This window comes from Oreochromis aureus, linkage group 18 (assembly GCF_013358895.1).
Source record: "Oreochromis aureus strain Israel breed Guangdong linkage group 18, ZZ_aureus, whole genome shotgun sequence".
Lineage (NCBI taxonomy): Eukaryota > Metazoa > Chordata > Actinopteri > Cichliformes > Cichlidae > Oreochromis > Oreochromis aureus.
In genome coordinates, this window is record NC_052959.1 from 375,899 (window position 1) to 402,270 (window position 26,372).

Sequence of the window (26,372 nt, forward strand, 5' to 3'; positions counted from 1 at the left end):
ACACAGATTTTGTCGCCCTACTTAGTACGACTTCCACAACACTAAGAGTAGTGCTTTCTTATTGCAGGATCCTTTGACTAAATATCACAACAGCGTGACTCATCGTTTACAGTGACGGTCCTGGAGCAACATTAATATGACGATGAAATTACAACACAGCACTATTCCCAGATACGTGACTTACATCAAGCTCCTAAATGTTTTCAAACTCTGAGTAAAACAATATGCATTCACTAAAAAGCAAAAATCACATAAACTAGAGCACAAGTGATTTATTGGTGGGCTCATATTAGCTCTTTGGTGATTTGTCCCTGTTGCCCAAAAGGAAGGTTTAAAATGTAAAAACTGTCTGGGAAACACAACAACCAGCTGATTATAGCTGAGTTGGGCAGAGGCTAAATAAATAAATAACTACTTATAACATAATGTGAGTAATGTAACAAAAAAAAATGATAACAGAAACTATCAAAAATATGATTTTAAAATCATGACATAATAATATCAGTATTATTATTGGTCTTAAAAATTCCAGATTGGTCGGGCTGTGGCGTAAACATGAAACAGCACGGGCATTAAGGATCTTGTTTTCAGCTCTCTCACTTCAGCCAACTTCCACAACAAGTACTGCAGAGATCTTAGACACGTGTACAAACCCGCCACATATATGTGAGTCAGCCACCCAAAAGTCCAATCATCATCTTTCAAAGAGTCCCGCCTTCCTCTGTGATCAAACAGCCATCAGGGGTCATTGTGACGTCACCTGTTGGGTGGGCAGCAATCTGCTGCAGGAGGTTCTCTGATTGAAGCAGGTGATTGGTCCAGTCTTGACACACTTGTGTTATTCCAGGCCCATGCCCTCCATATTCAGGAGGCAGAATGTGTGATGAGAAGAAGCCACTTAAAGAATCTCGGAAATCAGAACCGTGCATATGGATCTACAACAAAGAGGGTGAAAGAATGTTTCAAATCCACAGTTGTTATCTGTTATCTTCAATATAACCACTATGTGAGGTAACACGGGTACTGACCCTCTGCTTGATTTTATCAGGCAAGAAGGGACGAAGCATAGCAAAGACCGGACGGAAGAACATTGGTTCATTGACCAGGTGGATTCCTCTGACCTTCAGTGGGAAAGAGTCCTGAACATACACAAAAACAAGCATCAAAGAACATTTAACAAGTTGAAAACTTAAAAATATAAAAATACAGAAAACTCTGCACATCAAAGTTCCACCTCTGAACTTCCAGCCGGTCAGACGCGAGTCCCTTAGGGGCAAGGTTAGGACTGAGTTACAAATAAGCAGAGTTTTAGGAGCTACTTGGAGATACTACCTTTCAAAGGAAGTCTCTTACAAGCATTTGGCCTTCTGTTTTAAGGTTCGGCTATGCCTTAAAGAAGACATTTCCATAGAAAAGGGTCGCTGTACAAAACTGTCTTGAGTCACCTTTTTTTTACATTTTGCTAGGAAAATGAGAAATAGGTGCAGTCATTTGCTCAAACATCTTCACACACGCAAATATCAGGCAAAAACAGAGTTTGCCCAATTCTAACAAGCTGCAAAGTCAAAGTTTGGTATGACCACCTTGAATTTTCAACACAACATGAACTCTCGGGCAGCTTTCTTGTAATTTAGCAGTCTTCAGGAATAACTCTCCAGGCTTCTTGAATTCTAAATCTCCATTCTCTCCCACTCTACCTCAGTCATGGTGAGGTCTGAGCTCTGGGGAGGCCAGTCCAGGACTGATCATGTTCCACTGTGTCTGTTTCTACCCAGGAATGCTTGCTTGGTACTGTGTTTGGAATCATCATCATGCTGAAAAATGAAACGGTTGCAAATCAGACACTTTCCAGGTGGAACTCCAAAATCTGACAGTAGCTGTCCAGATTCACAATTCCATCAGTTTTGACAGGATGCCCAACAGCACTGGCTGAAATACAGTCCCAAACCATGACAGACCCGCCACCCTGTTTTACAGACTGCGGTAAATACTCAGTATCTCCTCTGTTTGGTCCAAATATTTCACATTTGGGTTCATCACTCCATAAGGACAGTTGCTCCTGATTGTCATATCAGTTCTTGGGTAATTTGGCATAACTGAGCATTTTCTCTTCCTCGAGGATGGTTTGTTGACCGCCACACTTTCACTGGGACCAGTTGTGATGAGGCTTCAGCAAACAGTAGATGGTCCAGATCCATCTCTCAGGTACTGTGTCAGGTCTTTAATGGATTTTTCTTTCTTAAGGACCTGACTCTCAGATACTGCTGAGGAAGGTTTTTTAGGCCTTCCACTTCTTTTTGTCATCCACATGTCCAGTTTCCTTTAGGACTGCAGCTGCTCATATCCACCACTGTTTGTTTCACACAGCAGAAATCTACAGCAAAGTTACAGATATGACAGCAAAATATGCCGATGAGCTGTTAACTTGATACAATGTAGCAGCTTGCTGAGGCAGCTGGCCCACTCTCCATGGCAACGATACCTGCAACAAGCAGGGCTGAAGCTAAAAGGGGTGTGGCATGTACCAGGCCATTTGAAGGCTTTTGTAACAATTTTGAAAGAATATAAAATCTTATGTTAATAAAATTATTAATATTTATTAGCTCATTCAGTCCCAACAGGCCAGTAAAACTCTGAGCCACCCAGCTGGGCTGTTAGGTTGAACACTGAATTATTATTAACATATCGTTAACATGACAGTCTGCGAGAAGTGAGGGGTGACTCAAGACTTTTGCACAGTAACGCGACCCTGGGCTTTGGGTCATAGAAGGAAAGGAAAACACATCCGGTTCAGTGTGGTGCAGAGTTTTGTTGCACTGTAACACATATTCATAAAAACAGACGTTCTGTTTTTAAAGAACAAACGTTAGGTTGTCATCTGCACAGCTCGATCTCAGTCCTACCGAAAGTACAGACGATATCTTTCTGGCAAGCGAAGGGTTAATCTGCAGGGCATGACTTAAGCTCCACCCCGCAAGGTCAAATATGGCCTTCAGACCCTGCCTTTGTGTCTCGTTCTCCCTTGAGATGATCTCCGAGGTCATCAGGCTGACTCTGAATACCTGGAAGGCTGACCAGTCTTTTGGGTTCCACTGCCCTGCAAACAAACAGACATTACTCTACACGAACAAAACATATTTAAGAAGTCCTCATCTTCAAGAAGGACCACAGAATCATCCTGTGGAGCACAGTTAACATGCTCATTTCTGAATCGGTGTTATTTATACATCATGAACTAGCAAAGCCACTTTCCAAAACACACCAATGTTTGCCATCAAAATCTTGCTTAAAATCAACTAAAACCCTGAAATTTTGCTGGCAGGTCCTGGAACTGTGCAGTCATTGTGCTTAGAGACTATACAACAAAACGAGACACAGCACTCACTAATAAATAAGAGCCAATAAACAGTTTTTAAACTGACACGTGCACAGTAGAAGTTTCAGCAGGCCTATGTCTCTGCTCGTTATCGTAGCACCGCACCGTTGAAACGCTCTTGAACCTCTACTCTGCACATTCAGTCATGTTTCCTTTTTGTATTGTTCTTGTTTATAATTGTGTGTGAAGGACATTTGATTATTTTGTATGTTTGAAAGAGAAAGGGAAGATTTCGTCTCCATACCATCTCAGCAGACTGCCTTTACTGTGTCAGTATGTTTAAAATGTTGAGAAACAAGTTTGAGAGTAGGTCAGTGATTATAGACATGAGGGGGATTTCATCTGTGGGGATACTAATGGAGCAGAGCTTCTGTCATATGGTGACAGTACTGAATGAGTTTTCAATGTTGACTCAAAGAGAATGACCAACATTAAGCAGCATCTTATAGTTTTATTTGTGTAAACACATAAAAATAGATAACAATTTAAGATCAGCTTCTTTTAAAACCTGTTAAATCACTGAGGAGACACAGACCAGGGAGGCTTTGCCTGCTTATCGTAGCTAATGTTGATGTCATTAGGGCTGCTCCTAGCAGGCCCTTTCAGTAATCCATCCACACCCAAGCATACTGACCAATCCTGTAGATGAGCACCCTGCTGCCTGTGCAGTCTCGCTGCGGGAGCACAGCGTGGTACGACGTGTTGAGGAGGCCGAGCACAGAGGAAGGAGACAGACAGCTGCTGATCTCAGGACTTTCCCTTCGCCACCGCTGGTAGTTGAGCAAGAGCTGTACAGGACACATTACAGAGGGACTCATTCTTATACTTTCCCCATTCACACACACACATTCATACTCTGATGGATGCATGGAGAGCAACTCTGGGTTAATATCTTGTCCAGGGATACGGCAGACTGGAGCAGACAGGGATCGAACCACCACTCTACCTCCTGAGCCACAGCCACCCCGGGGACATTAGGGAGTTCCTGGGATTCTATGAACATGGTTCAAACTCGTAGTTAAAAGATTAATACTTCATCATTGCATGCAAACAAAACAACAAAAAAACCACACAACATAACAAAATGAACACCGCTGCATTTGGTGTTTGCTGTGAGCTTGCAGGGCAGAGCACAGCCAACATCCAGATTACCAGTGTGATGGAGTCTTTTGCAGTTATCATAAGTAAAGGTGGGACTAGATTGGCAGTCTGTCACAGACTGACAGCTATCAACACCTCCAGTCATTTTAGGATCGCTAATAAACCTGAAGTGCATGGAACTGGGAGGAAACCCACACAGGAACATGCAAACTTTGCACAGAGAGGCCAGAGCCGGTTGTTAGACTCAGATGACCATGACCTCCTCGCTGTGAGTCAGCACTGATAGCCTTGCACCAATGTACAACAGTAAATAAAACATTTATGACCCGGCTGTTTATCTGAAACAAAGGCAAATTCAAAGAAGTGTTTATGTGATAAAAGTCAGATTGAATGAGAACAGCAGAGCTTTGACCCACTTGGCTGAGCCGCCTGAAATAACTCAACTATTCTGTGGAGCAAAGTAAACACTCTGTTTTTAAACTCCACTGATGTGAAGAATGATGGCGCTTTTTTTAACATGACAACAAGAGATCACAGCTCTGTAGCAACTTGGAAACAAGCAGACCTTCTTACATTTGTTCAGGGAGCAATCTTTAAAAGCCAAAGAGGACACTGGACACCTCAGAGGTATCAGCTCACACAGGAGCACGTCTGTATCTGCTGTCATTCTGGTACACTGCGGTCATACACTAAGTGAATATGAATGTAATGCGCGTGCAGATGAAAGGTGAGTACAGCACATGCAACAGTCAGGTGACAGTGAGATAAACAAAAATCAGGGCTGATAATTTTACTGTTCATGTTGTTTAAGGAGGAACAAACTCGGGCCTGAAAATGATCATTCAAACTGTTTTATAACAACATTGGAACCAACCCAGCAGAAAATTAGCATCCTGTTCAATATCACAGGCAATCAAGCTTGTGTGGACTAACACCTGGCCTCACTCAAATACAGTCATGTATGTTGGGAGCAAGTCAACTTTTCAAAACAGGAGCAAACAAAATAATGTGTGAGGCCACTTTAGTTTTACCATTGGATAGGCTAATATAGAACAAGGCTTCATATTATTTTAATCCATATGTGAAAGTAAATACATGTAGTTTGGTAAGAACAGTCCCAACATTGTCCATATTAAGTGATTTGTAATTTGAAACAACTGTGCCTGGACGACCAACGGCTTCCCACGAGCCCAGTTCATACAGGTGCAGCACGTTCATGTGCTCATCACCTGAGAACGGATCCTGTTCACCAAACAAATGGAGGAATGAGACAACACACCTCTGACCCTGATAAACTGATAGCTGTCAGTGACTCCGTTTCTCGTCTGTTCTTGGTTTTCTTTAAATTGTGGGGCAATGCGTTGTTCTGAGATCTTTTAGCCTTTCTCACTTTGTGATTTCTAGATTGAACACGTGTAGCTACTGAAGCTGTTTACCTAAAACTGTGATTAATCACATGGCTACTGTATTTTGTATTTACTCGGGGTATCTTTGTCTAATGTTAAAATGTAAGTGTGACCAATAAAATAAATTTAAAAAGGGGACAAATAGTATTTCACAGTATCAAACCCAAGGATGGATTCCCAACTTCATTATTTAGACTTGGACACAAGAGCTTATCACAGATTAAACAGAAAATGGCACATTTAATATCAGCTGTACAGTGAGCTCTAAGTGTTTTCAAGAAAAGAAAGAAATACTGTTCATATAAGTGCAAAAGCAGAGGAGACTTTATGATTGCGAGGCTGTAATGGTGAAAATATTAATAAGTTATAAAATAAATAACAACTGACCTTCCTTCTGGTGCTTAGAAAAAAGAAAGAAACTAAAATGTGCATCGTCTGGAGTCACTACATGAGTAAAACATAAATCCTCTTTTATCAATCCTTCAGAAACAATGAACAAACACTCAGACCGAGAAAATCGACTGAATAACTGCTCAGCTCAACATGGGTGAATAATGATGATGATGATGGTCACCACCGAACTTATTCCTCACGTGGTTTCTGTGAGCTCTCCTGGACTCTCATAAACTTCAGCATGCTTTTCCCTGACTCTCAATGACGGCTCTTACCTTGAGGGAGAGCTCCATGTCGAAGTCTCTGGCCCGCAGAAACCTGAGGAGAAAGCCGCTGGATAAGCTCCTGACAGCGGACAGCTCGCCGGCCTGCAGCGCTCCCCGCCTCAGGCGGCTGATGTACGGCCTGAGCTGCTCCGAGTCGTCCGGCAGTTCGCTGAGCTGAGGTCCGTTCATGCTGCCCTCAGGTCCGCTTACATTTCACTGCTGGAGGCAGCCATCAGCCAAAGACAGGAGGAGGAGACAGCTGTGACGAGCAGCTGGACTTTGAGTGCCTTGCTCAGAGGCACCGCATTGCGATACTACTGATGTTGGTATCGATCCCAAACCAAGAACTACAGGACCAGTGATACCGATACTTTGCCCTTTCAAAGGCAGCGCGTGCAGCAGAGAGGTTGGGATGAAGCTGCAAACTAAACGCTGGGATTTGTACAATAATGAGCTAACATAAGAAAACACACTTTTCATGTATTTTAAAACAGAGTTTTTTGGAGACCTGGAATGTAAATGTGCTCGTCTCTGACGTGTGTTTAAATGCGTTTTAGGCTTATAACATAGATGTGACAGCTCAGCCATTTCTCACAATGTTTCTTCCTAAAAACGAATTAATTTAACATCAATCAGTGGGCTACATACTCAACTTAGAGGCTACAAACAAAGGATCGATCATAGTATAGATCCAGTACTATGCCAGCGCTGGTATCAATACTGTGGATATCATTTAAATTAGGGTGAGCAACCGTCCTCTTTTCCCCGGACATGTCCACTTTTCACGTTCTGTCCGGGGCGTCCGGGGGGATTTTCGAGACTGATAAAAATGTCCGGGTTTTCCTATATTCCGACAGAGGACCCATGTGTGAGACGTCATCCCCGAACTGCTGCTTTGTGAGCGCTTGTTCTGCGCTCACAGACCGGACAGACAGCGCGCAGCAACGCGCCTAATGATGTTTAAAAGATCCCAAAGCGCAAGTGCATCATTCAGACGAACTGCAAAAGAAATTTCCCTCGTACCGACCATAGCGGGACTGGCCATCGGGCATACCGGGCAGAGTCCGAGTGGTCCGAGTGTCAGGTGAACTGAACTTCAGGTAAGAAGTTATGACCTGCAGTCTATCTGGGTCAGATATAAACCAAGTTTAGGTGGAGTTTATTTTCGTTGTGCTGACTTTTTACCGTCAGTTACAATAACTCGTACTGTGTACTAGCTAGCATGATGGAGTTTCTATACTGCTGGGCGGGTGCTATGATGTTACTGATAGTGATATGATATCAGTTTGGTTATGTGGTGAGAGGGAAACATGAAGATGAAACCAGGAGATGTCCTTACTGAATCATCAGAGCTGAACAGGTGATGTAGAAACAGGTTTACCTTTTAGGTGACATGAATGAGTTGAAGTTATGAACTGTTTCTGAGAGACAAATAACACCAGGATCCTTTTCTAAGTAGCTGACAGCTGGTAACTGTGCAGGGGCGGGTCTAGCAAAGCTTTGCCAGGGGGCCAGGTAGGGCATTAACAGAGAAAGGGGGGCACAAAGAAAAACTTTCTTATTCTCATTTAAAATATCTGGCTTTTATTAAATAATTATCTGAATCTTACAACCAAAGTTTTCATCTGATGTAAAATGTATAGAAATCATACATATACCAACAAGACAGTGTACATCACTGTCACAACAGCGTTTGTTTTCATTCAAAGGCTTTAAGGATTTCCCTATAATACCTGGTGGGCTGATTTTTTTGTCCCAGTCCAGACCTGGTACCCACCCAGTACTGGTAATTTTTCTTATGCAGATGAGGCATTATTTCTGTACCATTATTTAATTCCATAGGTTTTTTAGTTATTTTTTTTTGCACTTGTTGACTTGTAAAAGCCTATATGACATATTTTATTTCACAATTCATTAACCGCACAGAGAAGGTATCGTTTAAATATGTTAAATATGTTTCTTTAAGCAAGTTCTTCATGACTGAGCCAAGTGTCCTCTTTTTTGGAAATCAAAATATGGTCACCCTAATTTAAATCACTCAACAGTTATTTTGCAACTCCTTGTGACTATGCTGACCTGGGTTTGTATTGGAGACTGCTCAGTTGTTTAATCCTTTGTCCACTCGTCCCATATTTTAATTCAAATTATGAATATTCAAATATCAATACACTTTTCTAAAGTCTGTCATTTATCCAGTGGCTGTGACGAAAACAGAGAAAGCTGACATTATGGGTTAAGTCCAGGTGAACATGTCCCTGAGCTGTGCCCTTCAGGACACTCAGAAAAGCCATCCCATGAAAAATAAGTGTGTTGCATCCACCCATCCATGCAGTTACTTCAACTGATTCTACCGATCCAGGCCTTATTCCAGGTGAATGTCGGGATCCAGCCTGTACAGATCATCAGCCTGAGGAAACCCTAACAATCAGCTGATTCTTAGTAACCTCAGCTAATATGTTAATGAAGCACCTTTAACCCATGAGAGCCCAGACTGTCAGGAAAACTATGGGAGAGTTAATGTTGAAACTTTAACAGGGTGTGGGTTAATATGGGTTAAACTATTTAAATCTGTAACCAAATCAATAAAACACCAATAGTGACGTTTCTCTGAGCTTTCTTGTTTTGGGAGAAAATGACAACACTTCCCCCTGCTGGTTAAAAGCATTTACTGCATTAGGCAGGAGGGCACCTGTAATATGAACCACCCTAAAGCCTCTGTGTATCCTAGATGGGCAAAACTACAATAGTATTACTCTGTGATACAACCAGTAAATAAAAGTAGAGAGAACATGATCAAATTAAAAAAAGATTAAAATGAACATAAACACACACACCAATAAGTCGGCTATGCGATTCTGTTTATAATGTTTATGGACAGAATTTCTAGGCGTAGCCAAGTGGCAGAAGGCTTTCGGCTGGGTAGTCTCAGAATCTGCTTTTTACGGATGATGTGGTTCTGTTGGCTTCATCGGGTGATGGCCTCCAGCTCGCACTGGAACGGTTCGAAGTGGAGTGTGAAGCTGTGGGAGTGAGAATCAGCACCTCCAAATCTGAGGCCATGATCCTCAGCCGGAAAAGGGTGGAGTGCTCACTCTGGGTCAGGGACGAGTTTCTGCCCCAAGTGGAGGAGTTTAAGTATCTCACAGTCTTGTTCACGAGTGACGGGAGAAGGGAGCCGGAGATCGACAGATGGATTGGTGCTGTGGCTGCAGTGATGCGGACGCTGTACTGGTCCGTCGTGGTGAAGAGAGAGCTGAGTGTAAAAGTGAAGGTCTCAATTTACCGGTCGATCTACGCCCCTACTCTCATCTATGGTCACGAGCTATTGATAGTGGCTGAAAGAACAAGATCGCAGATACAAGCGGTGGAAATGAGCTTCCTCCAAAGGCTGGCTGGCCTCTCCCTTAGAGATAGGGTGGGAAGTTCAGCCATCTGGGAGGGGCTCAGTGTAGAGCCGCTGCTCCTCCACATTGAAAGGAACCAGATGAGGTGGTTCGGGCATCTGACAAGGATGCCTCCTGGGTGAGGTGTTCTGGGTACGTCCCACCAGCCGAGAACTTGGCTGGCCTGGGAAGGCCTTGGTGTTCCCCCAGACAAGCTGGAGGTGGTAGTTGGGGAGAGGGAGGTCTGGGCTTCTCTGCTTAGGCTGCTGGCCCCGTGACCCGGCCCCGGATAAGCGGAAGAAGATGGATGGATGGATGTTCAATACTTGTTCCCTGTGTCATTTCTCATTATTGCACATAATTTATGGATATCTATGGTTTGATTTCTTTGCACATGTGGATTGGATGGATTGTTACTGACATGTGGTGATAATTTCATGTCGGTAGCACTTTTAGAAATCAAATCAGAAATCTTTGCAACCATTGTAGCTCATTTCTAAAAATAACTTGAAAACTAACATCAGTGCCTGGTTACATCTCAGCTGGATTACTGTAACTCGCTGTATCTTAACCTGCCGACACAATCTAAACTTAGGTGCCTGTATTTCGTCTGTGGCTGTGTGGTATGTGTTGGTTCTGTTTCAGCCAGGAAGGTTCAGGGGTGAAGGAGACTGAAATGTGAGGAAGAAAAAGATCTGCAGTCAGAAACAAGTTACAGCTTTAGCTCATTTTACTGAAAAACTTGTAACAGGAGTTGGTGAACCAGGTGCCCCTGTAGCATTACGCTACTATTGTACATACAAGACAACACTCACAGACCAGTCTTTGATTATACAATGCTTCTAATGAGTATGTTCATCCATATATAATGTAAAACCAAATGGTTTGGGGTCACAATGCAAATTAAAAGTGTTTACAGTTTAAAAACAAAAAAACAAAAACCCACACTTGTTTTGGTAGTTGAGGATGAGCCCAATTAGGGCTGTATTCCTGTGTAAATCTTATTTCATCCATATGGTCTCCAAGATAGTTCGAGCCAACCTTCTTCATGTGCCACAAGAGAAGTTTAGTGTCTCAGATCACTCAATATTTTAACCAATCACACCAAAAATGCACGTTTTTGGTGTAAAAATACAGTCAAATGTGTAAAACAAATCATGTCCCTCGATCTTTGTCCTGTGCAATGTTCCATGCTGTGGACCCATCGGTGTGAAGATTCTTGGAGGATGATAATGGATCTAACAGAACCGGCCAGTAAGTGTTCCACACAGACTGGAGAACACACGTCCTCACAGGAGTGCTACCAAACTCTTGAAAGGTTTTGAGAAAAATAAGATCCCTCTGCTTGAAGAATAAATGCCTCAGAGAAAACTCAGAGTTGCAGCAGGAAAATGAGTTTGCAAGAGTTCATTCATAAAAACCCTGTTTACCTGTTACTGCAGTTAAAAAGACACCTGGGAGTGACGAGCTGTGCTGCTTCCTCTACAGAAATCTTCATGCGTTTCTTTTAAATTCAAGGACTATTACAACTTTGCATCCAATCACAATCATTTCTGTTGAAAGTGTTGCTCTTGACAGAATCCTCTGTGTGCTGGTCTAATGCTGGGCCCAGATGACATACAGTTATATGAAGAGGAATCTAGTGTGACCTGAAACACAGAAACCTCGATCCTTCACTGGCAGCACAGGGGGGATTACTCTGGTTGTCATAGACAGATAAAACCTGAAACCATGGCATCTGTGTCAGAAAAATTAAGCTAAAGCATAAGTGCTTAAAAACTTGCATTCTATTTTAGGCCACCAGATGGCGATAGCTGTGGTTGCAAAAAGCCTTCCAGACCTACAGAACTCTGGGAAAGTGGCTGTCTTCACCTCTGCACACACCTTCATACCCAGTATATGATCTCAGTCACTCCTTTTGGGTCAAATGTAATAAAAAATAAAAAAAGTTTAGTTTGCAAATCTAAGCCATACTATATTTCAAAGTGTGTTATCATGGGCTAATGACTAAGGGTCTTGCAATCAGAACCCCCCACCCCCCCTCAGGGTTTTTGCAAACCAAGATGGCCAAGGAAAAGTGAAAACCTCTTGGCTGCAAAGGGTGACATCACTGTAGCTACATCCATCTTTAAAGGGCTCCCAGTTGACTCGATCTGTGACCACAGTAAACATTTTCCTGATGAGTTCATGGTCCCAGTGGCTAGGTTCACACACTGACGAATACAAAACGAGATTCATGTTTTTCATCACACTCTCCATTAGAATCCAGGAGGAAGATAAATCCAGGCATGTCTTACTGTGTGACTTATAAGTCACTACTGTCTGAGTGTGCATCATCCCTCAGTCCATGTGACATCTGGCTGCTAAGCTAAGCTAATGACCTTTAGCCCAGTTATGGACCTCCCCCAGGTGGGACAAGAGGATAAGAAAATGGGTGAATGGGGAAGTGATGCTTCACTAACTGTAGAGGTTACATGCTTCCGTTATATACAGTATATGGTCAAGGAGCACACCTAACACAACATAGCTCTTGGCCAAGATGATGGAAAATACCTGACAGAGTGACCAGCTAATATTGTGTATACACAACCTAATTTTCCTCCCCAGGAGAAAACCAACAGAATCTCAAGTCTTTGAACTTTGATCTCCTTTTACTGACATGTTGTTCAGAGTCAGCTGTACAGTGTAAAATGTTGGGAAATCACTGAGGGTTCAGACATTCTCAAAAACAGCAGATTCCACCGTTCTAGGCTATCGACTCAATCTCCCACTTGGTGAGGTATTGAAATATTAACACAGGTCTCTGTACAACGTTTTATTTGAACCCTGAAATCAAATGTTAAATGTCATCCAAAACATTTTGACCAAAATTAACATTTAAATTTCAACATGGAATAAAATATATGAACAAAAAAAGGGAAAAATCACAAACTAGATCAAACATTCGATTTTGGCTTTTGGTGGCACGTTTCTGACAATCCCACCATCATAGTGAAGTCTGATACCCAGGCCTACAGTCTACTGCTGGGCAGCTTCATAAGGGTGGAGGACGTCACCTGTCTGTCATAACATCAAACATTTTCTAAAGTCTCACAGGCCTACAAAAACGGAGTGTAAAATAAAGCTACAGCCAAATCTATCACAGCCAAGTCAGCCTGCCTGCAGCTGAAATCATGAGATAACTGATGCATTCAATGTAAACACATGAAAAGAAGCCCAGCATAGACTTTCTGTATCATACCATGTTATTTGGTCCATTGCCTGGATTTGGATGCACACTCCTTCGCAGTACATCCACGCAGGAAACAAACAGACTGAAAGGGCACACAGGGTGATGGGGGGCTGCGGGCAGTCGGGAGGCTTCGCAGCTGCTCGTGAATTAGCATGTTAAGGTGCAAGTGTGCTCACAATATCCTGAGTACAAAATCTTCATCACATTGCGTCTCCCACTCTCCTGCCAATGTGAAACACACTGTTCACAATGCATGGATGGAATTACAGTATTCTAATTTGTGTGTCAATGTGAAACCTGAGGAGTTACAAAATAACAGTACAAACACAGGATTGACTCGTCTTTGGGTGGAGCGACTGTGTCGGACGAACATGTGCTGCTCTTTGATGAAAAGGTCACCCGAGGATGACCCTGCCACGCTCAGAGTGTCTGTGACGGAGATGAACCCTGAGCTCGAGTGAACTCACAACTGTGAGCTACAGACAGTCAAATGCTTGGGAACGTATCAGGAAACTAGGTTTTCAAATGGTCACTGTGGGAATGTTAGAGTGCATGAATGTGTGAGTGAGGAAAGAGCAGAAAAGCTCCCGGAGCGCTCGGTGAAACAAAAAAGGAGACGCAGGATGTAGGGAAACGCACCGTCAGGTCATTTTGACTCCACATTTATAGACCAGGTATTCAGGTTTGGCCTCAAAGCTTGTTAACATTGAACACTGTTATATATACACACACGCATCCAACTACTCCACGTTGTTTTACTTTACTGCCAAATTCCTGATGGAAACAGAAGTCATCATATCCCTGGACTGTCATCGTACACTGTCAGCCAGCTACATGGAGGCCTTGTAAAAATGGTAAATCAGTCAGTGTGGCTGAAGCAGCCATTACACCAGCAGAGCTAGTTAACCTCCAGTCACAAGCTAACAGCTAACACTCAGTAATGCTGGTGATCGTCATTTTCTCTAAGATACTGATCGTCTCTGCAGATCATTTTTACTGTTTCATTTCATAAAAAGCTGCTGAAAAGGAAAAAGTGACCATGTGGTGACAGCCTGTCAGCCTTATGACACGGTCGGGTCAGATGAGCAACAATCAACAGGTCACCATCAGCTGTATATTCTGACTGGTTGGTGAAACTGGTCACAGGTGTGTAGTGCTTGTTTGGTCTGCAGTTTGCATGGAAGATGCTGACGTGTCTGCACACACCTGTTGACCACGCCCCCTGCAGAACTGATAATGTGAAAACTGCATCCTTCAGAGTAACAGCTGCACCTTTTCAAATGTGTTGAGGCACAGCTTTTACTTTGAAGGAAAAAATTCTCCAATTCCAGATGGGACACACTTCCCACAGCTCGGTGGTAATTAGAAAACTGCTAAGTCAGCATATTCCACGCAAACTACCAGCAACCCTGGCAATGTGCTAGCAACCACAGCAATCACCAGGAAGTCACGGAGCAACATGACAACTTCCAGGAAGCACTCACCGACCAATCAGGGAACATGCCCTGTTTTTTAATCTGGTGACTGGAAGTAGAATCATGTTTAAAATGGTGGACAAAGAGCCTCAGTCTAACTCCGTACTGAGGCAAATACAGCAGAACTATTACACAATGAGGCTCCACAGAGAAAAAGGAAAGAAGGGGAAATAAAAAAGTGCACACAAGACTTAGGCCATCACACACCAGGACTTCCAAATGCATCAACACAACATTAAAACTAATTATAATGCATAAAATTAACAGCCGCCTCGTTAAAACACAAACAGCAACAATAAGAATCCAACACTTTGTAGAAGCTGTCGTCAGACGCGAGCTCATCCAAGCACAAAGCAAAAATAAGCTGACGACTTTTTGGAACGTGAAGAGAAACCGATCATCGAGCAACGTTTAGGAAACCCTTTCCTCCAGTGTTGTCACACTACCTAAGAAACAACACAAGCACATCAGTCAGAAATTAGTGAAAACAGACTGATGTGTGCGACCTGTTGATGATGGTGCACAAACCACAACCGAGCCTGAATGCAGGAATCACTCTACTGCTGCAGGAAGGTCAATAAGGCAACAACTAAGACTGTTTCTTCTTAAGACTCACAGCTTTGCACTGAACATACGCACACACCGACTTTGTTTCAGCGCGTTATTTCTTGCTGTCAAGCTTCAACCCAGTCACACCCAAGTTAGCATACACGTAGCCAATCGCATTTCAGTACACCACCTGCTGATAGACAGACATTAATGACAGACAGGTGACCTCTCCCTTCATCTCCACCCTCATATTTCAATGGACCAGCCTAAACACAACATGTCGTACAAACCAACTGTTTCTACTCAGTCTTCAGGTTTTCAAATCACGATTTCAGGGGAAAACATAAAAGTTTGTTCTTCTTCAAACCCAATGAGGTGGCAGATCTCCCACTTACACGTATACAAATAATGTGATGTACATTCAAACAGGACCATTTCCCAGCTGAGGGCGGGGTGAGTGGGAATTACAACAGGATGATGGTCGTTCATTGTCTTGCAAAAGCAAAAGGAAAATTCCTTCTTAGCTCCACAGCCAAACAGTCATCCCGGCAGCACTATACAGTGTGTTTTCTGCGTGGTACTCACTAAATATTTCCACACACACTGAACTTTGGTCCGTGGTACATTTACAACAACAGGTACAAAGAAAAAGCCACGTTTCTGTCTCCTTATAGTGAATAATGGCTGAGCGTTGCACGTCCAACAACGATGAAACACACTGAAATCACTGTCCGTGTGTCAACACATGATAGGCTTTCCAACTCACCGCTCCTACAAAGTGCATGTTTCTAAAGCATGTAAGGTGCAGGTAGGCAGCTCTGTGATGACTGAGTGATCAAGCTGAACAGCACAGGGAAACCACAGTTACCAGATGTTCGTCAGCATCGTCTGCTGTGGAGGAGGAGGATTCATTTTAACCCCCGTTGTGGAAATCGGTTTTGTTTTCCTTCCGAGGTACAAAGTACAGGGTGATTTCTAATTTCTTCAGCTACCAATACTACATACTTTACTACAGGCCTCTGCCCAGTCGTTTCCTGGATGCTGGGAGCGGGGGATGCTGATGGCTAAAGGACAGCAACAGGCTTAAATTGTTGGCCTCTCCCTGTATGGGAGTGGTGTGGCACTGAGACGGCACTGGAAACTGGAAAATGTCACTGGTGTTTCATTCATGCTATGCTGAGGCTTTGAGAAGAGCCCAAGCAGCGGTGGAGGAGTGGGTGTAGTTTAAGAATCCACCTCTGGGAGGCTGCCTGGGTAAAGTAGAGTTTAAGTGATAAGCCCACCATCGGGTATTGTTGACAGCAGGTTGGACACGTAGCTGGCTTGTTTGTTTAAGAGGTCAGAGTTCCTCCGTCCAAGCAGTCCTGAACCCAAGCAGAGAAAAACAAGATGACGTAGGTACGAGCTTCAAACTCATTCCTGGTTGCGAGCTCAACGCCCACTCTCTGGGTAAATCCTCAGTTAGGAGGTGGAGTTTCCTCCTTTGAATAAATTCTGGACCCAGGCGAGGGGCGTGGCCTGATGTCAGGAGTCATCATCCGTGTCCTCTATCAGAACCTTGGTGTCACGAGTCTTGGACCTAAAAGGAGAAACACAAAGGAAGCTTTAAAGTGGGAACTTTAAGTCCATGACTGATCACTGAGCTAATGTCATCTGTCTTCTAGTTTATACACGCGTGTTCACACAGCCGCGACTCAAACACGCGTGTTCACACAGCCGCGAGTCAAACACGCGTGTTCACACAGCCGCGGCTCAAACACGCGTGTTCAAAGAGCCGTGCTCAAACACGCAGCGTGTTCACACAGCCGCGAGTCAAACACGCGTGTTCACACAGCCGCGGCTCAAACACGCGTGTTCACACAGCCGCGGCTCAAACACGCGTGTTCACACAGCCGCGAGTCAAACACGCGTGTTCACACAGCCGTGACTCAAACGCGTGTTCACACAGCCGCGAGTCAAACACAGCGTGTTCACACAGCCGCGGCTCAAACACGCGTGTTCACACAGCGCGCGAGTCAAACACGCGTGTTCACACAGAGCTCAAACACGCGTGTTCACACAGACGAGTCAAACACGCGTGTTCACACAGCCAGCGGCTCAAACACGCGTGTTCACACAGCCGCGAGTCAAACACGCGTGTTCACACAGCCGCGGCTCAAACACGCGTGTTCACACAGCCGCGGCTCAAACACGCGTGTCACACAGCGCGCTCAAACACGCGCGTGTTCAAAGAGCCGCGACTCAAACACGCGTGTTCAAAGAGCCGTGACTCAAACACGCGTGTTCACACAGCCGCGAGTCAAACACGCGTGTTCACACAGCCGCGGCTCAAACACGCGTGTTCACACAGCCGCGGCTCAAACACGCGTGTTCACACAGCCGCGGCTCAAACACGCGTGTTCACACAGCCGCGGCTCAAACACGCGTTCACACAGCCGCGGCTCAAACACGCGTGTTCACACAGCCGCGAGTCAAACACGCGTGTTCAAAGAGCCGTGACTCAAACACGCGTGTTCAAAGAGCCGTGACTCAAACACGCGTGTTCACACAGCCGTGACTCAAACACGCGTGTTCAAAGAGCCGCGACTCAAACACGCGTGTTCACACAGCCGCGGCTCAAACACGCGTGTTCACACAGCCGCGACTCAAACACGCGTGTTCACACAGCCGCGAGTCAAACACGCGTGTTCACACAGCCGCGGCTCAAACACGCGTGTTCAAAGAGCCGTGACTCAAACACGCGTGTTCAAAGAGCCGTGACTCAAACACGCGTGTTCACACAGCCGCGGCTCAAACACGCGTGTTCAAAGAGCCGTGACTCAAACACGCGTGTTCAAAGAGCCGTGACTCAAACACGCGTGTTCACACAGCCGCGGCTCAAACACGCGTTCACACAGCAGCGGCTCAAACACGCGCGTTCACACAGCAGCGCGGCTCAAACACGCGTGTTCACAGCCGCGAGTCAAACACGCGTGTTCAAAGAGCCGTGACTCAAACACGCGTGTTCAAAGAGCCGTGACTCAAACACGCGTGTTCACACAGCCGTGACTCAAACACGCGCGTGTTCAAAGAGCCGCGACTCAAACACGCGTGTTCACACACAGCGGCTCAAACACGCGTGTTCACACAGCCAGCGACTCAAACACGCGTGTTCACACAGCCGCGAGTCAAACACGCAGCGTGTTCACACAGCCGCGGCTCAAACACGCGTGTTCAAAGAGCCGTGACTCAAACACGCGTGTTCAAAGAGCCGTGACTCAAACACGCGTGTTCACACAGCCGCGGCTCAAACACGCGTGTTCAAAGAGCCGTGACTCAAACACGCGTGTTCAAAGAGCCGCGACTCAAACACGCGTGTTCAAAGAGCCGCGACTCAAACACGCGTGTTCACACAGCCGCGGCTCAAACACGCGTGTTCACACAGCCGCGACTCAAACACGCGTGTTCACACAGCCGCGGCTCCGCGTGTTTGCACAGCTGCACGAGTGAAGCCTTACAGAAGCGTTTCCACTCATTATTGTGCTGTGTCACTGTGACAGACCTCATCTTTATTATAACAGAGAAACAGTAAAAACACTTTCTTATTACGGAAGTATTAAAAGTATCACAGCTCTGATACTTCTCACACCTTATAGTGACAAACAGCCAACACTGCACTGTACGTTTACTGTGTGTTCACACAAGACACACAACTTTAACACTGCTTTCACATCTTCCTTGTTTAATAGGTTTATACTGGATATGTATGCACTGGGATCTACACTGTTAAATGGTGACACTGTGTAAATTAGGTGGCATCAAACATACAGTCTGTACAATCAGGCTGCAACAGGAGGCCTGTGGATCACCAGCATGATAAGGGCCAGAGGTCTGGCTCACTCAGTTCTCAGTTTAACTGCCTTCTTAAAGGCAAAGACATCAGCTGAAGCCTGCCTATGCACACTGAGGCAAATCAGCGTCCCCCACATGTGTCTCTGATGTTTCTCTGCAATCACAGAATGACTGAATGCTTCAAACCTGAGACAACTAAAAGATTTTGCCTTTAAACATCCAATCATCTGTTTTCTAAGTCAGCAGTTTACTATGTGTGAACATAAATAAGTAAAATCAATAACCAAAGGTCTTTTCTTTACAGGTTATTGGGCTGTGGTTTTACCATGAAACAGATTGCTATGCAAGTAAACATCCAGTAAACTAAGCTGAGATAGTGAACCTTTGCAGGACCATGAGCTAACCCCCCCAAATATCACTCAGCTGACTGACTGTGTCTATAATAAATACTGTATGACGTTCCAGTTTCTCTGTTTTGCATGAAGCTACATTCTTCTATGTGGGATTGACGGCCTTCTGTGCACGCTGATGAAACATGCGTCTCCTCTGCCGTGACTGAGCGGACCACGTCTGCACTCAGCAGGACAGATAGATGGCTCGATAAGGGAAAAGACTTACTGCGAGGCCAGACGTGGCCTGCGCAGACTCATACTGTAGCTCCTCTTCCAGCTCTTCTTGCCCTGTCGGTTCCTCACTCCATCCTCCTGGTCCATCATCTGCTCCAGGAGGGTCTGGTCGTCAGCGTTGAGCGGAGCCACACTGATGTCTCTGACAGCTCTGAATTCACCACAGTTGTTCAGATGTTCGTTCTCCAAGCGGAAGAAGTTCCACACAAAGCGCCTACGAGGATCAAACATTTACCCATTACTGAGTCTTACAGTTTCTGTTATTTTATCATTTCTTGATCTAGGCCCAAACTGTAGCTGGAGATAAAAGACACAAAGTTAGGAATGAAATATGAGAAGAAGAACAAAGGGATGAATAAAGAAGCAAAGTTGGGAAAATAAAAAGACTTGGCGTACCTAAAGACCTCCAGTGGAGCCAGCACTGTAGCAAAGATGTCAGAGATGCCGTCAAACGTGACGAGTGTGGTGACGGTGACTGTCAAGATCCATCCAAAACGCAACAGCACGTCTTCTACTATGGCGCTGTAGTAATAGGCCTGCAGGAGGACGCACAACAAAGCATGGCGCTTTACATTCACGCTGTATAACTACATAACAACATGTGAGGTGCTGCTGTTTAGATTTGTGGATGAGAGCGTTAGCACCAGCAAGCCTGCTTAGTTAAACCTGAAGTCACAGCTAATGCTGAAACAAAGTCCTGGACATTGGACACCGACTTACTTTTGTCAAGTGGCCACAAGAGGAGCTGCAGTTTCAGCACTTTGTGTGGTGTAATACCTTGTGTGGATAGACTATCTCCTCTCTCAGAAAGGTGTTCTCTCCCGCGTTGCGGTCAAACAGCCCCCAGTCCATCTTTAGATCCCAAACCAGAGTGTAACACGAGCTCACCGCCAAACAGCCAATATACAAATAGAAGAAGATCTGGGCCTCAGAGCCTGTGTCTGTGGACGGGACATCAGACAGGAGTGTTCTCCAGTAACTTACAGCCTGCCATTAAACCTCCATCCCATAATAACAACACAGAGGAGAGAATGATCTCAGAATGACATTGCCCACAACCCTTATAACACCGCAGCAGTTGGTCTACCTTTGTGTGTGCTGTAGAGGGCAGAGAAGGTAACAGCAAAGAAGGTGGTGGAATATTTGCCAGCATTAACCAGATGAGGGAAGGCCCGCTTGGTGTCACGGTAACGGCGCAGACACTGGACGAATCGGAACCACGCAGGAAGACACTTGATCACCGCTCGAACGCCATACGAGTACGAGTTGCACACATCTTTACCTGAAGAGGACGACATTTAGCCACCGGTTTCCTCGGCTCTGACTCGTACACGTGAACAGTGAACATCTCAGAGCCTCACCTTTGCTGATGAGCCCATTGTGTTTGGTCCAGTCCAGCTCAAAACTGTAGAAACAGATCATGTACTCCAGGTCCATCAGGACCACCACCAGAGAGTTGAGCTGGTCAGCCAGCCAAAAGTCTGCAAAGCCAACACGGTGAAACGGAGCCGTCACCACTCGAAACTGTGGAGGAAGACGTCACAGGATGAGTCCCTCTTCAGAATAAAAGCTGAACCACATTAAAAATTATGATGGAAAGGCTCTGGTCAGTGCCATTACCAGAAGTTTGAGCAGCCAGAAGCGTGACTTGTAGTAGCAGGTCTTGAAGGGGTTAATGAGGAAAAGGAAGAAGAGCCCATAGAGAGCCAGAGGATTGGCCTGCATCGGCACCAGGATCTTGTCGCTGAAGAGACAGGACAGCAGGCTTACGCACCACAGCACCCCCAGCAGACCTGCAATCTGCACACACACAGTGACTCAGTCAGCATCGTTTCCCTGTGGAACCCAGGGGGCTACGGCCTCGAGCCCAGACAGACATCGTTAAATCATCTCTATAAGAGCATGACTTCTTTCTTTGGTTCAATCTGACCTCTGACCTCAAACAGATGTTGATGGGACAGGTTGTTTCTGGGGTTCAGTTCAAATATGAGCACATGATTGACGCCTGCTTGCCTCCAGCCGTAGGTGTTGATGCCTACAAGACAAAAGAGTTGGTTTTTTAAGTTTAGGGCTACAGCCATTTTCCAACACTAAGGAACTTCCTGGCTCTGAAATGAGTTAATAACTAACGTGACTCCAAACTTGGCACATAAGCTACAGTGTGAGTGTGTCTGTGTGTCCATACCTAGCAGGAAGAGGAATTCTATTAACAGGAAGCCTCCTCTGTAGATTCGAACCATAGGCCAAACATCAGAACGATCCGTCCCCACAGCTACTAATGACAAAGACCAATCGGGAGACAGCACGATCAATACCGAGCAAAACTACACAGAACAAAAACAAACTGCCTGACGTGATGATTCTGCAGCATGTTTGGAAACACAGACGTTTGTGTATCTGCACAACAACAAATGGAAACGAACATTCATGATGGTTCTACTGGAGGATGTCTGTGATGGCACCTCAGTCATTTGTTTCCTGTGAATACTGTTATAATTCACCCTAAAAAACCCAGAAACACAACTAGAAACAAAACAATCACAAAAACACAAGTGAATACAAAGAAAGGCAAATCATCTCTCTGCTCGTTCTTCTTCTGCTCCCTTTGTTGTCCAGATTTAAGATGATTATCAGAGGTGGAAGTGTCAGGAAGAAACCCTGAGCCTGGTTCTACTGGAGGTTCTTCCTGTTAACAGGGAGTTTTTCCTTGCCACTGTCACTGACGTGGGGTCACGTGATTGTTGGGTTTTTCTCTGTATGTATCATTGTAGGGTCTACCTTACAATATAAAGCTCCTTGAGGTGACTGTTGTGATTTGGTGCTGTGTAAATAACATTGGACTGATGATCTTTCCCTCCACAACTTTACATACTACTGTTCTTCACATTTCCAGAAATGTATTTATTGGTGAATTACTGTGGTGTATTTGAAATTTAGTCTCTCTGTTCATTCTCACCTGATGCCTTAATAACACTACTCTAATAACACCTCTAATTTTACAGACCACTCTGTAGTGCTGTCCACCCTCACGGTTTGCTACAACTCCATCTTTTGTTCTTGTCACCTCCCACCAGGATGCTGATATTCCATAATCATTTATTTCTCCCTTCTCTCACTAATGCCTCCTTTTTCCTGTGGCGTAATAAAGTATTATTATCATTATTATTATTACTATTATTATACACAATATTTTTGTCTTCTGGACTCTATCAAAAATCACTTGTATCCAAAATATACCACACACTGAGTCCTGCAGACAAATTCCTACTGCACAAAGGCAGTAAGCAATGAACAATGACAGGAAATATTTCACTTCCTACTATAGAAGACAAAAAATGGACAGTTTTCTTATGTCAGTTAAATCCAAAGAGTCGTGCTGACAGATTTCTTTCTTTATCATGTAGAAAAACAGTTCAACATGTGACGTCTTTACACTGACAGTAGGGGGCGCTTCACTGGTCCGTGGGCTGTTTGTGGCCCACAGTGTGTGTGACAGCCCTGACCTAAACCATTAAAGCCATCTGAAACTTGTCCAGTGTGTGGGTTAAAACACCACCTGTGACACACTTGTCCCATGATGACCAGAATCCAAAATAATACTTATATATTTCCGGCCCGTGCACAAACACAGTCAGATTCCAGGAAGTATAAATGAGACACTTCAGTGTTACAAAGGTCACTGTGTTATTACCTGTAATGACCACAACGACCAATAAGACGAGGAAGACTCCACAGTAAAGGCCAACTCTGAAGGTGGTCCAGGCGGGAGCAGGCTGTGGACACACGGACGGACAGAGTTACAACACCTGCACTGCTCTGCAGCACACACCTGCTGAACAGGACAACCCGCTGCTCAACTTCCAATGAAAGCAGCTGCAGGTGTCCTCTGACAGCACTGAATAGCTACAGATAATAATCATTATTTAATAGTGTGCACTATGTCTGTTCCTGTAAACATCACTTGATGTGATGTGAGATGGAGACCAAGGCAGAGGCAGGTGTGGGAACAGAGATGAACTCGTCTAAAATAAAGAGATAAATATGGAGAAAGAGGATAAAGATCGTTCCTGGCTCTGTGAGCCGTCACCTGTGACGTTTCCACAGAAAGAATTTCATCCAGCTGACCTGCCAAACCAAACATATGTTTGGTCATACTGACAGCACAGCTGAGCAGGAGGAAACATGTTCTAGCTCATCTGAAGGTCCTGAGTCATCCTACATGCAGACGCCCTCAGGACTGCACCACAATCGGCGTGTTACACTTAAGTTTTATGGACTTTTCTGCAAAGGTTTGTTGTTTGCACAAATTTGAAGTGAGTCATAAAATTCAAAAGGCACACAAGTGCAATGATCAGAACACCAACAATCTACATCTGTGTGTGTGTGTGTGAGACCTGTGCAGCTCCAAGTGGAGGGACCCTCAGCCTCTTCATGGCCTTCTGCCTGTCTCCACCCTCCAGCTCTGTGGTGACCAGCGCCTGAAAGACAAAGGTTGAAGGTCGGTCATCCCGTCATTCGTTTGGAGCGGCATCGAGGGCTCCACAGCTGTGGCCGAGGGGACGTGTCTAAATTTGGATGTGTGGAAGGTACCTCAGTCTCAGAGATGAGCTGTGTGATCTTCTTGCATGTGTAAAACGGAGCTACTTCAACGTGGGCCACCCGCCAGTCGGCTCCCCTTGATGTCTCCAAGATCTTATCGTGCTTCTTCAGGATCTTCCTGAAACCCGTGAAGTTCAGGTTCTGTGAGGACACCGAAGGAGGAAGGCGCTTTCATTAGACCTGTCAGTGTGTGTCTGTGTGTCTGTGTGTGTGTCTGTGTGTGTCTGTCAGTGTGTGTCAGTGTGTGTCTGTGTGTGTGTCAGTGTGTGTGTCAGTGTGTGTCAGTGTGTGTCTGTGTGTGTGTCAGTGTGTGTGTCTGTGTGTGTCTGTGTGTGTGTCAGTGTGTGTCTGTGTGTGTGTGTGTGTGTGTGTGTGTGTGTGTGTGTGTGTGTGTGTGTGTGTGTCTGTGTGTGTGTGTGTGTGTCTGTGTGTGTGTGTGTGTCTGTGTGTGTGTGTGTGTGTGTGTGTCTGTGTGTGTCTGTGTGTGTGTGTCTGTGTGTGTACGGGTTTCTACTATCCTGGTGGGGACCGCAACCTGACATTTACTATACTGGTGGGACTTTCTGCACCGTGGGGACCCAAGTCCAGGTCCCCACGGGGTTGAAAGCAATTTTCACACTCAAAATGTGGTTTTAGTGTCAGGGTTACAATTAGGTTATGGTTAGGTTTAGGGTAAGGGTCAGGGTTAGGCATTCATTTTTGATGGTTAGGGTTAGGGTAAGGGGCTAGGGAAAGCATTATGTCAATGGGATGTCCCCACGAGGATAGCAAACCCGCACATGTGTGTGTCTGTGTGTGTGTCAGTGTGTGAGTGTGTGTGTACAGCAACTGAGTGATAACAATAAGAATAAAGATGATGCTGAAAAGCATCAGCGAGTCATCGGGTCTGTCCTGGGTCGCTTACACCGTGCTTTCTAATAAGTCTGATTTTTAAATTAGACTCATATTATCGTACAAAGTAGACAGGAGGGGGGCAAGGCATCAGCCTCTGTGGCAGCCAATCAGCTGTTTGAAATGTCACCTGTGCACTGAGCACATTAAATCCATAATAAAGCACATTTTTATCTCCACAGCAGATAACGTCTGGAAAACAGTAAACAGTGAGCTGATGGGGGCTGGGATCAGCTGATCCTCCAGGACTGCAGCTTGTCCTCAGTGCAGACTGAGCCAACACTGAGCTCAGAGTCGAAACTCTCGTAGTTGTAACTTAAAGGTTAGAGGACACGGACTACGATGGATTTGGGTCTGGGACTCCAAATGCCAAAGACGCTCCTCAGTGAAAAAGCACCAACCAATGAGAACCAGTCAGCTGTAGCTGTGACGTTACACGCTGCCTTTTTAGCCACGGCTCAAAAATATGCAGAAAAGCGCTGATAGTTTCTGTTTTAATTACAAACCCATTATCAGATTTGTTTTATTACATGCATACATACGCCCTGTGTATGTGTGTAGGTGAGCACATTCACCTGCATTAGCATTTATTATTTATCATCAGTTACAGTGTGATAAAAAATGTCCTTGATCTTCCAATCAAATACTATAATAAAAAAGCTAAACTGAACCCTCGGGGAAATGTGACGATATAATCAGTGATCAAAGGTTTCCTCTGTGTATTTGCTCCGTTGTACGAGTGTGCACCTGATAGTTCTGCAGCAGTATAAGGCTGAGGTAGAACTCTGAGAAGGCCAGCTGCAGGTCCTTTATGTTTCTGTGTTTGCATCGTTCCTGCTGTGACAAGGCAAACACCGTCTTCCTCCTCCTCAGGCCCCGCCCACTGGCTGAGCTCTCCCTCTGTGCATCCAGCGAGGACTGCAGCTCGTTCTGCAGCGTGGCGAATCGCCGCTGAGCCTCTGCCAGCTTCTCTGGAAGGAGAGAGTGAGACACAGTAAAGACAGAAGAGACAAGATAATAAGAACACACAGTCTTGGTGAGCCTTTAAACCGGTGCTACCAGCTGCAGGTATTACCAGAATAGAAGGTGTTGATTTTGGCCAACTCCTTCTCACACATCTGGAAGAACTTCTCCTCAAATTTGGCATAGTACCGCTTGACAGTATCTTCATCTGTGACTGCAACAAGAGAGGAGCTGTTAGAAGAGCATCTCACAGCAGGAAACAAACCTGTGCGCACAAAGTT

General features: G+C 45.0%; 2 protein-coding genes across 3 annotated transcripts in view; both read right to left on the reverse strand.

Annotated features, from left to right (window-relative positions):
* Positions 1-257: 257 nt before the first annotated feature.
* ttpa (tocopherol (alpha) transfer protein) lies at positions 258-6,828 on the reverse strand. The gene is made up of 5 exons (XM_031741858.2): positions 6,552-6,828; positions 4,011-4,164; positions 2,904-3,097; positions 1,029-1,139; positions 258-935 (listed from the first exon to the last, which is right to left on the reverse strand). Exons 1-5 carry the CDS (start codon positions 6,729-6,731, stop codon positions 702-704), a joined length of 873 nt encoding a protein of 290 aa, XP_031597718.1. The 5' UTR covers positions 6,732-6,828; the 3' UTR covers positions 258-701.
* A 3,805-nt stretch (positions 6,829-10,633) lies between these two features.
* LOC116321942 (xenotropic and polytropic retrovirus receptor 1 homolog) overlaps positions 10,634-26,372 on the reverse strand; it is a 43,531-nt gene continuing 27,792 nt past the window's right edge. The window contains exons 3-16 of one of the 2 annotated variants that reach the window (XM_031741889.2): positions 26,204-26,305; positions 25,876-26,099; positions 24,229-24,378; positions 24,033-24,116; positions 23,330-23,411; positions 21,824-21,910; positions 21,576-21,673; positions 21,259-21,438; positions 21,000-21,162; positions 20,726-20,920; positions 20,416-20,579; positions 20,035-20,174; positions 19,631-19,852; positions 10,634-16,760 (exon numbers count right to left, since the gene is read on the reverse strand). In XM_031741889.2, coding sequence (XP_031597749.1) covers positions 16,706-16,760; positions 19,631-19,852; positions 20,035-20,174; positions 20,416-20,579; positions 20,726-20,920; positions 21,000-21,162; positions 21,259-21,438; positions 21,576-21,673; positions 21,824-21,910; positions 23,330-23,411; positions 24,033-24,116; positions 24,229-24,378; positions 25,876-26,099; positions 26,204-26,305 — 1,946 coding nt within the window. In that variant the 3' untranslated portion in view covers positions 10,634-16,705. Of the gene's footprint in view, positions 16,761-19,630; positions 19,853-20,034; positions 20,175-20,415; positions 20,580-20,725; positions 20,921-20,999; positions 21,163-21,258; positions 21,439-21,575; positions 21,674-21,823; positions 21,914-23,329; positions 23,412-24,032; positions 24,117-24,228; positions 24,379-25,875; positions 26,100-26,203; positions 26,306-26,372 lie in introns of both variants that reach the window. The other variant, XM_031741888.2, reaches the window with a different exon arrangement.